This window comes from Oryctolagus cuniculus, chromosome 7, assembly GCF_051225735.1.
Source record: "Oryctolagus cuniculus isolate XC-2025 breed Fujian yellow rabbit chromosome 7, ASM5122573v1, whole genome shotgun sequence".
NCBI lineage: Eukaryota > Metazoa > Chordata > Mammalia > Lagomorpha > Leporidae > Oryctolagus > Oryctolagus cuniculus.
In genome coordinates this window covers 67,343,694-67,359,574 of record NC_142873.1, presented here as the reverse complement: position 1 = coordinate 67,359,574, position 15,881 = coordinate 67,343,694, and the positions used below count along the sequence as shown (strand labels likewise).

The window sequence follows — 15,881 nt, the reverse complement described above, 5'->3', positions numbered from 1 at the left end:
TCATTCATATTGTGAACATTAAATTAAATTCCAGATACCTTTCATATTATGTTGATTGCTGAGACATTTTTTGAGAACACCATATTTTGTACTTTTGAGTTAAAATTTTTATTTTTAACAATCAATATAGTGTACTGACACTTCAAAATATATATTTATATATATATACAGCTTCAGCAATATTGCTTTTTTTATGATATTACCAAATGTCCTATTTTATATTCTTACGGAATTCCCAAGATATCTCATTTGAAACAGTAGGAAACCTGTAGGCAATACACAGGTCATAGAACATTGATATTAATATTAATAACTATAACAGCTTCTCTGTGGAGAACTCTGTAAGGGTAACTGTTGCAAAAAACAAATGCAATAATTTAAATTGAACACTTTTATCTTATTTTTGATAGCAAAAACATCAAAGCTTTATTTGCAGACTTTTAAAGCAATAAATGTATATTTGTTGTTTTAATATCTTTGCTATGATATTTATAGCATTTCATAATACTTTTTAGGTGAAACTTAAGGCTGAAAGAGAAAATATATGATGATATGTGAAACCTGGTAGAAAGTTATTTGTTTGTACATCACTTATCTTGTGATGCTAATTAAGCCTAAAATGAATCTGAAAATAATAATCAAGTCTGCTACTTTCTTCTTATTTTGAAAGTATCCTGAATGCACCTGTGAAAAACATGCTCTGCTATTAAAAGGAACAGTCCAAAGTTTAATTGGCAAGTTGAGAAGTATATTTCAAAACCAACTTGAGTATACCAGAAATTCTAAATAAGGAAAAAAAGAGTAAAGGAGAGAGGCAGAGAGGGAGGAAGGAGTAAAAGGAGGAAGGAGGTGGGGGAGAGCAGGCAAATGTAGAGAAGGAAGGGTAGTGCCAGGAGGGAAGCAGAGCAGAATGGAGAGAGGGAAATATCAAAAAGAAGAAAGGGAAAAATGTGGAAAATTACAGGTGGAAAATATGGCTGATTTCTTCTTATCTCTACCTGTTCTAAGTGATATGAACATAATTCGGAGAAGTAGAAAGTGTTATTAGAAGTTGGGAAGAAAGGAATGGAAAGAAATCAAAAGTGAGAATGGCCAAGTACATTAATTTGTTTAATCCTGATAACTTTATGAGACACCTACAAGGTATCTAAAAGTTCATGGAAAAATAAAATTAAAAGATAAGGTTTCTTTGGTGCAAAAAACTGTGAAATCCATAAACACTTTTTATAACACACATTTACAGAACTTTTGTAAATTCTTCATGTTATTTTTTCTAGATCATAGCTAAGGCAGTTAGTTTTCAAATAGATAAAGCAGGTACTGGACAGATAGAAGGCTCAGTATTTATATTGCAGTTTTTCTGACTCCTAAGTTCATTTTTCCCAACCTTTACATTTCAGTCTTTGGAACCCTGAGGGAAGTGTGAAGTTCAAACAATGTTTCCCTTCCTTTCCATTTCCCTTCCCTCCCTTCCTTTCTCTTCCCCTTCCCTCCTGTCCCCTCTCCTCTTTTTTTTTTCTCTCTGGGCTTTTACACATCCATCTTTGAAACACTGTCAGTTTTCTCTCCTACTTCGATTCTAGAACTCACAAATATCCCGTTATTTTCCTTCACTTCTTGTAAAATTTCCTTTCCATTTTTGATTTAAAGCCTTTCTCTGGAAATGAAACATTCCTCCCTATTTAAAAGGCACATCTTTGTCCTCTTGTTCCTGTTCACTCCACCTCATCATTTAAGAAACTGATAACTTTTCCCAAAGTTGAAGCTTTGAAGTCTCTCTTGTCAGAAGTCAAGGACTCAACTCTCCAGGCCTCATAATTGCCTGTGTGCACTGGATTGTACATACTACTTGCTTAGTAGTGCTGCTTGTACATACTACTTGCTTTGATCAACGTCTGTGCTAAATCAGTTGTTATACCTTGTGTGCCTTTTCCCAGACTATGATTGCTTTGTGGAAAATTAACAAAGCTGTCTACTCATTTTCTCATACTTGTTGTTTTGTTAATTATTACTTTTATACTTCCTTTTACTTGTAAAGTGGTACCTTAAACTAAGTATGCCTCACATATTTGTTACTTAGTTTGCCGAAAGCAAAATAACCCTTAATTTGCAGTATCAGTGACAAAAACATTTTTTCACACACTCAAACTTCCAATCAGAGTCTACTTTGGATCTTTCTTCTATTTCCTGATTAATGAGCATTTCCTAGAGAGACAATGCCCACCAACTCAACAGTGTTTCTTGTATCTGTATTATTGAATTATTGGGGAATAATGATAAAAGCTCATGTCTCACAGATCTGCAGGTTTACCAGGTGAATTTTCTGCTGGTTTAACCATGGGTAGCTGTTACTTGATCCACCTGTAGCTGGTTGGTTAACTCAGAGGGTTGGAAGGTCTATGCACCTGACCCTCTTATGAGGACTGTTAACCCAGTTTCAGTACATCTGACATAAAATATCCTGTAGAATAGCCATAAGAGAAATCTAACATAATTCACATATGTAATGTAACAATTTATGAGACATTAAAAGAAGCAAAAAGGAAAGTAAATTCAAGTTTATAATTAAATTTTTTTTAGTCTTCCAGATCTTAGTTCCTTCATGTTTACAAAGTACTTGCAATGATTGAAGTTAAATGCATTACAGAATTTCTGCCATAGTCTTCACTTATTTCCAAAAAATCCATTAAAATGTAACCCATGTTACGCCATATTCTTGAACAATACCTGAAACCTACAATTTGTATGTTATAGCTGTTTATTTGGCACCTAAGGGATTACAACAATCATTTCCTAGCTTTAGTTATAAAATGGGAAATCTACTTTTGAGAAGTTAACATCAAATGGTGGGCATATAAACATTCAATTATATAGAAAAATTTGTAATTCAAATCAAATCAGCTTACTAATGTCATATGTGCTTGAAGTTATTATATAGTAGAAGAGTTATTGACTTTGCTGAGCATGTATAGGCAATCTTCAAAACAATGTTGTTCATGCTGAATGTGGGAGGAACGGTATCTGACAGGTTCTCAAAGATGGTGGAGGAAATTACAGGATGAAGGGAAGCAATTGGTAAGTCATGGAGGTATGAAATTGTGCATAAAACATAATGAACTGATGAACTTCTAGCTCTGCAATGGATTGTTCTCATATGGTTGGTTGGGGAAAGAGCAAAGAAGAGCATTAAGATTGATGGAGAGTGGCTGGCATTGTCGAACAGTGGGTTAAGCTGCCACTTGGAACACCACATCCCATGTCATAGAGTCAGTTCTGGCTGTTATGCTTTCAATCCAACTTCCTCTAATGTACCAGGAAAGCAGCAAAAGATGGTCTTAGGGCTCGGGCCCCTGCTACTCACATGGGAAACCAGGATAGAGTTCTAGGCTCTGGCTTCATTTTGGAACAGCCCTAGTCATTGCGGCCTTTTTTGAGTAAACCAGCAGGTGAAAGATCTTTCTCTCTGGCTCTCCCTCTCTCCTTCAAACACTTTGTCTTTCAAAATGAATAAAAGTTATCTTTAAAAAAGATTGATAGAGGAATAATTAAGGTCCATAGCACCCTGAAACCCTTCCCAAAGCTGGTACTTACTTGGTTTTCCTTATGGTAAGAAATAACTTGACAACCCAATGATCTTATCTTTAATGTTTTTCTTTTCCTCATTCCCCAGTGCTAATTTAGACATAGTCTATTGCCTGTCTGCCTCTGAAATACATCCTGTCTATGTCCTAGTCCAAGCCACTCTTCTTTTCTTGGACAGTGGTAAAACTCAAAATTCAAATATTTGATCTTTCTTTCTCCACTGTTGCTCTCCTACACTCTGATTTCTTTTCAGAAGAAACATTGGTTGATTCTTAAAGTGCAGTGGAGTTGTTCAGCTTCCATTTTAGAGACTCCATGGCTCTAGATTTCTTCATGGTCTACAGAGTCACATCTGGTCTATCCTACCTCTCTTGCCTCATATCACTCCATTTTACTTCTGTTGTGTCAAAGTTCAGCTATGTTATCTTTTTTTAAATGTTCACTGAATATTCTCATCTTTTTCTTACCTTAAGGCTTATGCTTGCTCTTTCTCTTTAGAAAAAAATATTTTATTTATAAAATTGGAGAGTTAGAGAGAAAGTGAGTGAATCTGCCATCTGCCGGTTCACTCTCTAAATGGTCTCAATATTCTGGGCTGGGCCAGGCTAAAACCAGAAGCATGGAACTCCATCTGGGAGACCCAAATATGTGGCAATGGCCAAAGTTTTTGAGTCTTTTTCTGCTGCTGGATTGGAAATGAAGTAGCTGGGACTAAACCAGCTCTCACATGGGATGCATGCGTCTCAGGAGGCAGCTTTACCCACTGCGCCACTGCACCCAGACACTTGCCCCTCTTGTTCTTTCTTCTGCCATCTTGCTCTTTTTGTGACCTTGAAATGACTGACTCCATCAAATGATTCAAGTCACAGCTGACAGTATCTCCTTCAGCGATGCCTTACTTTTGATCCAATGTAAAATATCTTGATGGTGCAAGCACTGTCCATTTTATTTACTGTTTTTCATACTAATCCTTTTTACTACCTGACATTATTTTATTTCCCCTTTTATTACTATTGTATTTATTATTTACTCATGTATTTATTCTCATTCACTAGATTGTAAGCTCCTGAAAACGGAAACTGTCTGCCCATCATTGTATCCTTATGCCATCCCCAGCCCTTGGCGAAAAGCAGACACTTGAGCATTGCTTGTTGAATGAATGGATAAAATTTTTCTCAGCTGGACTATTATCATGTTTCCTAGGATTTCAATTACTATAAGAATGAAGATGGATGTGAATACAATTATTTAGTATTGTATCAGGTACAAGAAATATTTGACAATAGGAAGAAAACAACCAATTCCACCACAAACCCTACTACTGTAGCCCCAGTAATAAAGACATGATTTGATGCAAGAGAACCAAGTTCTTGTTCTCTTTCTTATAAACATTTAAATTCCAAGTAGTTTCCTAAATCCTAATGCAGACATTTTAGTAGCTAAAAATTTAGGTTGGGGTGGAAATAAGAATTAGATAGGATATTCTATTCTTTTATGTTTATTAATTATATTGTTTTAATAATTATGTTATAAATGACTATGTTTTGAAGTTTAAAAAAATCTAATGTAAAAGCAATATTTTGAATATGTTTCTGTTGGCTTAGTTATTTTCCTTCTGTTATTGAAGGTAAATGGATGATCTAATCCTAATTAAATAAAACATGAATAATTACTTTTTAGATATACATAATGCCAGGTGTTTGAAAAAGCCAATATTCCCTGTGTAAGAAAAATCAGTAGATCTTTGAAGCCATTTAGATTATTTTCCTGGGAGATCTTATGAATGTTCTTCAGCTGTTGCATGGACATTATCATTGATAATCTTTTTCAGAGAATGAATACGCCACTTGTACTCCAAGTATTTATTCATATTAATATTTACTTTGCATCATGTGCTTTTACAGGAATATAAATAGCTCCTAGAAAGAACATCTATCACCTGAGAGCAAAATGAAGATCTTTCTGTTGCTTTCTGCCCTTGGGTTCTGCTGGGCACAGTATAGCCCACATACCCAACAGGGACGCACATCTATTGTCCACCTGTTTGAATGGCGCTGGGTTGATATTGCCAAGGAATGTGAGCGATACTTGGCTCCCAATGGATATGGAGGAGTTCAGGTGAGTTTTGTTCATGGGACCAATTGCATAGTTTGCTATGCTTATAATGAATTGTATTCTGATCAACATCTCTAAAGTGGGTATTGTGGAGTTTTATGTGAATGTATTCTCAATAAAACAGTTTTGTGTAGGAGAAAAAATTTGGTACTTTTGGTGACTTTTTTTTTTGGTTTCTGATAGAATCTTTCCCCAGCAGGATATCTTTAATGTGCTAATAATAGTTTTGTTGTTTCTTTAGAAATGCAGCTACATAAAAGTTGAGAAATACTTGTTGACCAGTTTCTGGAACATTCAATAGTATACCTTAAAGTATAATTTGATACTTATTGATACATTTTATATTTTAGGTCTCTCCACCCAATGAAAACATTGTAGTTACCAATCCTTTTAGACCTTGGTGGGAAAGATACCAACCAATTAGTTATAAATTATGCACCAGATCTGGAAATGAAGCTGAATTTAGAGACATGGTGTCGAGATGCAACAATGTCGGTGTAAGTAAAGTTTCCTTTAAAAATTTGGAGGAAAGTAATTTTTCTGTGTCATCTCTTGCTGTTTTGAGCAGAAAGATTTCCATATTTTAAACTGTTAAATTTCACTCCATACCTTAGCTGTAACTCAAAATTTGCATTGTGCTATGTTCAAATTGCATAAATCTTTTTGTAGCCACAATTTATCTACCAAAGTAGAAATTTGTTAAAGTAGAATTCATTTATTTTTATTAAAAGATTTTATACATTTATTAGAGAGGAAGAGTTACAGACAGTGAGAGGTAAAGACAGAGAGAAAGTTCTTTCTTCCATTGATTCACTCCCCAAATGGCCACAATGGCCAGAACTGTGCTGATCTGAGGCCTGGAGCCAGGAGCTTCTATCAGATCTCCCACACGGGTGCAGGGGCCCAAGGACTTGGTCCATCCTCTACTGCTCTCCTAGGCCACAGCAGAGAGCTGGATTCAAAGAGTAGCAACCAGGACTAGAACCGGTGTTCGTGTGGGATGCCTCGTTACAAGCAAGGGTGTTAACCTGCTGAGCCACAGTACCGGCCCCAGCATAAACAATTTCTTTCTTTCTTTCTTTCTTTCTTTCTTTCTTTCTTTCTTTCTTTCTTTCTTTCTTTCTTTCTTTGACAGGCAGAGTGGACAGTGAGAGAGAGAGACAGAGAGAAAGGTCTTCCTTTGCCGTTGGTTCACCCTCAAGTGGCTGCCACGGCCGGCACGCTGTGGCCAGAGCACCGCGTTGATCCGACAGCAGGAGCCAGGTGCTTCTCCTGGTCTCCCATGGGGTGCAGGGCCCAAGCACTTGGGCCATCCTCCATTTCACTCCCTGGCCACAGCAGAGAGCTGACCTGGAAGAGGGGCAACCGGGACAGAATCCGGCGCCCTGACCCGGACTAGAAACCGGTGTGCCGGCACCGCAAGGCAGAGGATTAGCCTAGTGAGCCATGGCGCCGGCCCCAGCATAATCAATTTCTAAAAACATTTGTCTTTCTAGCAAATGGATTCCCTTTACAATCACTTTTAAATGACTATGTCTCCATCTGAAATTCCTAGGTTTTTTTCAACATTGGTTTTTCATACAAAATAGTTATCTTCCCTCTTTAATGAGGAATGTAATGAGAGACTAATATCTACTATCTTGTTTTCAGGTACTCAGTAAAGGGTAGAGGCTAACTTCTTCTTTTCTAATAATCTCACCTGTCACAATTGAAACCTATTTCTCAAAAATTGCAATTTTTATGTCTTCTTTATTATGACAGTTTCTTATCTATCAAGTTATCATTCATGTAAATACACAGTTGATCAAATGTTGATAAGGGTTGTTGATCCTCAGTTCACATTAGTTTTGTTTCATATTTTACCTTTGTTTTTGTAGAAAATTTATAAAATATCAGAAATAATTTTGAGTTTTATTTGTATGCTGTATTTCATATTCAGTAATGGTTTCGATTAGTGCCTCTCTGTAAGTCAAACTGGAGTGGAAACCTTGTTTTTCAGGTCCGTATTTATGTGGATGCTGTAATTAATCATATGTGTGGAGAAGGTGGAGGTGCAGGAACACACAGTACCTGTGGGAGTTACTTCAATGCTCAAAACAGGGATTTTCCAGCTGTCCCATACTCTGGTTGGGATTTTAATGATGGTAAATGTAAAAGTGGAAGTGGAGGCATTGAGAGCTATCAAGACATTTATCAGGTAATTTCTCAAAAATTAGTAATATGAGTAAAGTATTATCTGTATCTTAAATTAGACACATGTAGTTCATTGAACTCCATTTCAATTATGAGTGTAGATTCTTTGGGAGAACATGTTACCAAGTTTGACTGTTTGAAAATACACACTCAAATCAATATTTGAAAAGTTACCCCAATTAAAAATCTCATCTGCTACATTTCATAAATTCCCCATTTTTATACTAGGAAATTTTTAAAAGATATGTCTGTAGTGTCCAATGCAAAGAAGGCACTATAGATGTATCTGTTGGTGAACCTGTTCATCAAAAACCAAATAGATTCTCAAGTTAAAGGTGATGTTTTATGAATCACAAAATTTCAACCTCAACAGGTCAGAGATTGTCGTCTGACTGGTCTTCTTGATCTTGCATTGGAAAAAGATTATGTGCGTTCCACTCTTGCTGCGTACTTGAACCGTCTCATTGACATTGGTGTAGCAGGGTTCAGACTGGATGCATGTAAGCATATGTGGCCTGGAGACATAAAGGCAGTTTTGGACAAGCTGAACAATCTAAACACAAAGTGGTTCCCTTCAGGAAGTAAACCTTTCATTTACCAAGAGGTATGTATACTTCACGTATACACGTGAAGATAAAATAGTCTAATTAGAAACTAAATAACAGATTTAATTAAATACACAATGTATGGCAGTTGATGATGGGGTCTTTTATATACAGCAGTGTTCTTTAAACTCTTTATCTCGGAGACAGCAATTCTTTCTCACAGTCATTGTATTGGAAGTGCAAACAATTTAAAGAGGCCTCCAAGCCCCCAGGAAACATTATGGAAGGCAGAGAATCAAATAGGTCTTGTCTGAAGCCAGTCTATCTGGGTTGGAATCTTGACTATGCAACTAATAACCTTATGTTTTTTAGGCAACTTTACTAATCTTCCTGAGAACAATTCTTTTCCATAAAGAACTGGGTTAATGATAAAGTTTTTATCTTGGTTGTTTTTGGGGAATTACCAATGAGTTGATATTCATCAAACCCTGAGGATTGTTGTCAGTCAAATAATAAATGCTGTGTTAGTTTGAACTCTTATTATCATTTATGTGGGAGACTAAATTAGGTCGGTATTCTCTCAGGACAACAGATCACCTTGTTATCATTTTTCTTTCAATATTGTAACATACGTGTTATCCAAAAAGTCAGAATCACCCTATGAGCATAACCGTTTTAGACAATTAAAATTACATATTCTTAACCATTTCTCTATCAATGTTAATGTGTTCTCTAAAATGCTTCAATTTCTCATGTAAATAATATTTTCCCCTATATTTCTACTAGGTGATTGATCTGGGTGGTGAGCCAATTAAAAGTAGTGAGTACTTCGGAAATGGCCGTGTGACAGAATTCAAGTATGGTGCAAAACTAGGCACGGTTATTCGCCGGTGGAATGGAGAGAAGATGTCTTACCTAAAGTAAATGACGTATTATTTGTCACTTGAGTCATGTCTCACACCTACTGGTGTTACTGCCTAATGAAAATTATCTTCTTAGAAGCTCCCTATTTTGGACAAATGTCAAAGAGTCAATTATTTTAAGGGTTAGTGTTCCCCAAGCTGCAAGTAATCATCTTTTTTTAAAATTTAGAATGCATATCACAAAGAAGTTTGTCTAGAAACACAATATATTACCTGCATTTTTTTTACATACATGTGATACGAGTATACTAGTGTAATGTTTTCACTTGATCTTAGCCAAAAGGCCGAGAAGTGATAGTGTAATGTTTTCATACATGATAAAATAAAACTGGATTATTAAAATGAACATAACATTTTTAAAGTACTTAAAATGTGGCCACACTATGAATTGAAATGTACCATATCAATTTTTTTGATATACAAAAATGTTTATATATGGAAAATTAGAATTGAAGTCTCATTCTACCCCATTTTGGTAATCTGTATAATGTGATAGGAATGTTGACCTTTCTGAAGCCTATCCAAATTGCAATATACTGAAGCCTCTATAAGAACTATTTAATAACAAAACACATGGTCTCTGTGACAAGAATGGAATATAGGTAATTCACATATGTATCAAAATAGGAAATATTTTAAACCTGCATGTGTATTAGAAAAACTCACAGAATATGCATTTATTTAGAGAAAATTTATTTGACAGTGTTATATAGATACTCAATTGGATTACTCTAAAGCTATTGTAAAGGAGTACTTATATTTACATGTCTTATTACTTTAAAATTAGGAACTGGGGAGAAGGCTGGGGTTTCATGCCTTCTGACAGAGCACTTGTCTTTGTGGATAACCACGACAATCAGCGAGGACATGGCGCTGGAGGAGCATCTATTCTTACCTTCTGGGATGCTAGGTAGGAAACAGAATACGTTTTTAATTTTTAAACCCACTTGTTAACATGGTATCCCATGATAATGTCATTTTGTAACTTTCAGACTGTATAAAATGGCAGTTGGATTTATGCTTGCTCATCCCTATGGAGTCACACGAGTAATGTCAAGCTACCGGTGGTCAAGAAATTTTGTGAATGGACAAGTAAGCTTTAAGTTGTTCAAGATACCTTTTTTCTCTAGAAAAAAGGAAGACTTGTTTTGATTTTACATGAACCTATTGCATTGAAATTTACTCTTTAAATATTTATTAAATATAAACATAATGTAGTACATGGATCTTTGTAATATAGTGGATATTAAAGAAGTAAGTCATGTTTTCCATTTTCGAAAGTGTAGAAACTGTTACAGAAATATGACAAATATTCATTCCCCAGTAAGAAAAAAACATTTAAAAATAAGATAAACATCAGGAAATAAAATATGTGCTTCTCTAACTAAAGGGTTGATATTCTAAATAAAGACAATAGGAGACGTAAGAATCAGGACGGATTGGGTTTGGTATAATAGAAAATAAAAAAGAAAATACACTTTGTTAAAACTGTGAATTATTTGCTATTTGTGTTTCTAATTAAGGATACTAACGATTGGATTGGGCCACCAAACAATAATGGTGTAACTAAGGAAGTGACTATTAATGCAGACACTACTTGTGGCAATGACTGGGTCTGTGAGCATCGGTGGCGCCAAATAAGGTGGGACTATTTATGTTGAGATTTTCTCTAATAGTAAAATGTAAGCTGTAGCAGTGTAAGGATACAACCATTTTAAATGATGCTGTGCTTGCTTTTAGGAACATGGTCATTTTCCGTAATGTAGTCGATGGCCAGCCTTTCAGTAACTGGTGGGATAATGGTAGCAATCAAGTGGCTTTTGGAAGAGGAAACAAAGGATTCATTGTCTTTAACAATGATGACTGGTAAGTAGATGTCAATTTAAGAGTGCAGCTTAAACTTGTGTATTGTTGGTTTATCTGTTTCGTGCTTATTAACTTGTTTTATCTGAAAATTCTTTTAATGTGGTATTTAAGGAAACATAAAGTAGGAAGAAAACAATATCCTGATGGCTCTTACTCCTTTGTTCTCCTCTTTTTATAATGTTTTTTCTTTCAAGAATTATTTTCTGCATCCTTGCAAAATCATGTGCTTATACAATATAAAAATCCAATAAATGCTCACACACACACATAATCTACAAATTCTTAATATAGTTAATGTAGGAGTTTTGCAATCCCATGTAGTCCTGATTATTTTTATCACAGAAAAATTATTCTTTAGTACGGGAATATGATCTTTTTCCCTGGCAGTTTTTCTCCACGCCTCCTCAATATGATTGGTACCCCTTCTTTACTTTTCTATGACAAATTTATATTTTATAGCAAATATGTAAGAAGTATGCAAGCAAATATGTAAGAAGTACCTTATGACTAATGATTTGCTTCTAGAGGTTTTTTTTTTTTTAAACTTTTATTTAATGAATATAAATTTCCAAAGTACAGCTTATGGATTACAATGGCTTTCTTCCCCCCCCATAACGTCCCTCCCACCCTCAACCCTCCCCTTTTCTGCTCTCTTTCCCCTTCCATTCACATCAAGATTCATTTTCGTTTCTCTTTATATACACAAGATCAGTTTAGCATACATTGAGTAAAAATTTCAACAGTTTGCTCCCACACAGAAACATAAAGTGAAAAATACTGTTTGAGTACTAGTTATAGCATTAAATCTCAATGTACAGCACAGTAAGGACAGAGGTTCTACATGAGGAGTAAGTTCACAGTGACTCCTGTTGTTGATTTAACACATTGACACTCTTGCTTATGGCATCAGTAATCACCCTAGGCTCTTGTCATGAGCTGCCAAGGCTATGGAAGCCCCCTGAGTTCACTGACTCTGATCATATTTAGACAAGGCCATGGTCAAAGTGGAAGTTCTCTCCTCCCTTCAGAGAAAGGTACCTCCTTCTTTGATGACCTGTTCTTTCCACTGGGATCTCACTCGCGGAGATCTTTCATTTAGGTTTTTTTTTTTTTTTTCCCCCAGAATGTCTTGGCTTTCCATGCCTGAAATAGTCTCATGGGCTTTTCAGCCAGATCCGCATGCCTTAAGGGCTGATTCTGAGACCAGAGTGCTGTTTAGGACATCTGCCATTCTATGGGTCTGCTGTGTATCTCACTTCCCATGTTGGATCGTTCTCTCCCTTTTTGATTCTATCAGCTAGTATTTTCAGACACTAGTCTTGTTTATGTGATCCCTTTGGTTCTTAGTCCTATCATTATGATCAATTGTGAACAGAAATTGATCACTGGGACTTGTGAGATGGCATTGGTACATGCCACCTTGATGGGATTGAATTGGAATCCCCTTGTATGTTTCTACCTCTACTGTTTGAGGTAAGTCAGCTTGAGCATGTTCCAAATTGCTCATCTCTTCCCTCTCTTATTCCCACTCTTATATTTAACAGTGATCACTTTTCAGTTAAGTTTCAGCACTTAAGAAGAATTGTGTATTGATTACAGTATTCAACCAAAAGTATTAAGTAGAACAAACAAAAAATACTAAGAGGGATAACATATTAAGTTGCTCATCAACAGTCAGGGTGAGGGCTGATCAAGTCACCGTTTCTCATAGTGTTCATTTCACTTTAACAGGTTTCCTTTTTGGTGCTCAGTTAGCTGTCACCTATCAAGGAGAACAAGTGGTATTTGTCCCTTTGGGATTGGCTTATTTCACTCAGCATAATGTTTTCCAAATTCTAACAGGGATCACTTTTCAGTTAAAATTTAAACACCTAAGAATAATTGTGTGTTAATTACAGAGTTCAACCAATGGTACTAGAACAAAAAAAAATACTAAAATGGATAAAGTATTACAGTTCTGAAACTTCTCATTGTTGGCCTTGTATTAGTGATTCTTGAATCCTCTGCCTCTAAAACAGTGATGACCTGACATATAGAATCCCAGCTCGAAATACTTCTTTGTCAGCAGTTGAAATGTCTCAGCCAAGCCAACTTCTACCCATGTTGAACTCACTCTAGCCTAAATTATATTTACTGGCTAAGAAATAAATAACTATATAAATAAGACAAACCTTTCTCCTTTCAACACAGGAGCCCCTAGCTAATTCTTTAATATTGGTTATTTATGTAGTGTAAAACCAAATTATTCAGGAAAGCTTTATATTCCAAACTAGGTCTTTCACAGAAATGTTAGATTATTTTAACCTCCACACAAATTATTTTTAGCATCTTGAAAAACAAAGAACCTTTTGAAGATAGAATCCCATTTAATTCTTAAAAATGGCAGTAATTTTTTTTTTTTGAAAGGCAGAGTGGACAGTGAGAGAGAGAGAGACAGAGAGAAAGGTCTTCCTTTGCTGTTGGTTCACCCTCCAATGGCCACCGCGGCTGGCACGCTGTGGCCAGAGCACCGCGTTGATCCGACAGCAGGAGCCAGGTACTTCTCCTGGTCTCCCATGGGGTGCAGGGCCCAAGCACTTGGGCCATCCTCCATTGCACTCCCTGGCCACAGCAAAGAGCTGACCTGGAAGAGGGGCAACTGGGACAGATTCTGGCTCCCCGAGTGGGACTAGAACCCGGTGTGCTGGCGCCACAAGGCAGAGGATTAGCCTAGTGTGCCGCGATGCCAGCCTGGCAGTATTTTCTTAAATTCTGTTGAAGAAAAATTTAATATATTTATATTTACCAGTTAGTATTTATATAAAGGTGGCAATTTCTGCAAATCTTTACTTATATTCTTCAGCCTTCGTCTTTCAGTGACATTCTCTTCTGAGTACATAATTCCTGGTTCTTCTGCTAGAAGTCCTTTGGTCCTGAGAGCGCTTTTCACATATAGTGGAATTGTGGTTTTTTTGGATATTTTTCTTATTGAAACTTTGACTACTTAGAGTTATTTGGCACAAAGTTAATTATTTGCTTGGGAGATGGTCTGCATTTTTGCATTTAATTACAGTGAACTGAAAGTAAATGTTCAATTTTATGTTACAGGTCATTATCTTCAACTTTGCAAACTGGTCTTCCTGGTGGCACGTATTGTGATGTCATTTCTGGAGATAAAAGTGGTAACAGTTGCACAGGAATTAAAGTCTCTGTTTCCAGTGATGGCAAAGCTTACTTTTCTATTAGCAACTCTGCTGAAGATCCATTCATTGCAATTCATGTTGGTGCAAAATTATAAAATTCAAATAAAGTGAATTCAGCAAAGCAATGACTGTGTTCCATTTCCTCATTAATCTTTAGTAGAATCTGTAATAACTAGGGGGTAGCATGGGGCAATGGGTTAATTTGCCATTTGTGATGCTGGCGTTCCATACAGGAGTGCCTTGCAGGTCTCGGCTGCTCTGTTTATTATCTGGTTTCCTGTAATGTGCCTAGAAAAGCAGTGGAAGGTGGCCTATATCCTTTGTTGACTGCCATCCAATGGTGGACACTTCTTGTTTTGGCTTGTCTCAGAACTAGCTGTTGTGGACATTTGGTCAGTGACAGCGGAAGGAAGCGCGCGTTCTCTCTCTCTCTCTGTGTTTATGTGTGTGTGTGTGCATGTGTGTGTTTCTCTTTCTACCCTTTTGATTTGTATCTGTCACTCTTTCTTTCAAATAAATAAATAAATAAATACTCTTTTTAAAAAGCTATAAGTATCCAAATTGAAAAATTTATAAAAGCATAAAAAATTCCACAATATAAATGAAATAATTGCAGTTAACATGCTGGATATTTTAAATCACTTTAATCTATTTTCAACAGAATGTCTAAGAATGCAGAATGATATCCTGAGAAATACAGTTGTCATTAATCCTATTTTTCGTGCTATATGTCTCTAATTTATGTCTGTATCTATAATAGAGTACTTTTATCAATTACTTAGAGAGAGTTGGTATAGTAATGATTATATGGAAATAAAGTCTGTATTGTTTGTGCAAAGTGAAAACACTGTTGTAGAGCTGAATAATAGAAGAAATCTAAATTACACAATGTATCATGTTTAATTAACAGGAATAATTTAGTTATATTCTCTTTTTCATTTTCTTCTGAATGGCTTTGACTTACGATTGTTTGGCTTTTTACTCCTCTTATTCTCTAACATTGATGTTCATCTAGGACCTTTGTGACATGTCCTCTGAATTTTCTTCCTAATCCACTAGTATTTTTTTTATTTATATGAATCTCATAAATACAACATTAGGAATGTAATAATTCTTTTTTAAATATCAAACTATATTTTGTTCTGGACATTTTTCAGATCTCATTCAAATTACAGTTGGCAAAGCAATACAATTCAAAGGGAAACTGCAACAACATCTGCAAAAATGTGCCTAGAAAGGACAACATGGTCATGGGCACAAATCTTTGTGATGTGCAAAAATACATCATAAGTGTAATTCACATCATCCAGGACAGCATAGAACATCCATATCAGTCTTCCTTACACAATATTCATGAAAACTGAAAATAAAGAGGAACACAGTAATTCTTACCCACACTCCCACCCCCTCACCTACCCTATCCACCTTCCCATGCATTCTCCCAACCCTCTGTCTCCTGCTTCTCCTGTTTAGTC

At 35.9% G+C, this 15,881-nt stretch overlaps 1 protein-coding gene across 1 annotated transcript; it reads left to right on the top strand.

The window, feature by feature from the left end:
* The first annotated feature begins 5,519 nt into the window (after positions 1-5,519).
* Positions 5,520-14,531, top strand: LOC100343481 (pancreatic alpha-amylase). The gene is made up of 10 exons (XM_002715824.6): positions 5,520-5,700; positions 6,048-6,194; positions 7,697-7,894; positions 8,264-8,494; positions 9,222-9,355; positions 10,146-10,268; positions 10,351-10,450; positions 10,882-11,000; positions 11,099-11,224; positions 14,312-14,531. The coding sequence occupies exons 1-10, from the start codon at positions 5,533-5,535 to the stop codon at positions 14,499-14,501; spliced, it is 1,536 nt and encodes a 511-aa protein (XP_002715870.1). The 5' UTR covers positions 5,520-5,532; the 3' UTR covers positions 14,502-14,531.
* Positions 14,532-15,881: the final 1,350 nt, after the last annotated feature.

Bases quoted from the DNA above. Each gene is read 5' to 3' on its own strand.
- LOC100343481 (XM_002715824.6), top strand. From the start codon at position 5,533: ATGAAGATCTTTCTGTTGCTTTCTGCCCTTGGGTTCTGCTGGGCACAG. The intron at 8,495-9,221 runs GTATGTATACTT...TATTTCTACTAG, and splicing joins AACCTTTCATTTACCAAGAG to GTGATTGATCTGGGTGGTGA. The intron at 11,001-11,098 runs GTGGGACTATTT...GCTTGCTTTTAG, and splicing joins CATCGGTGGCGCCAAATAAG to GAACATGGTCATTTTCCGTA.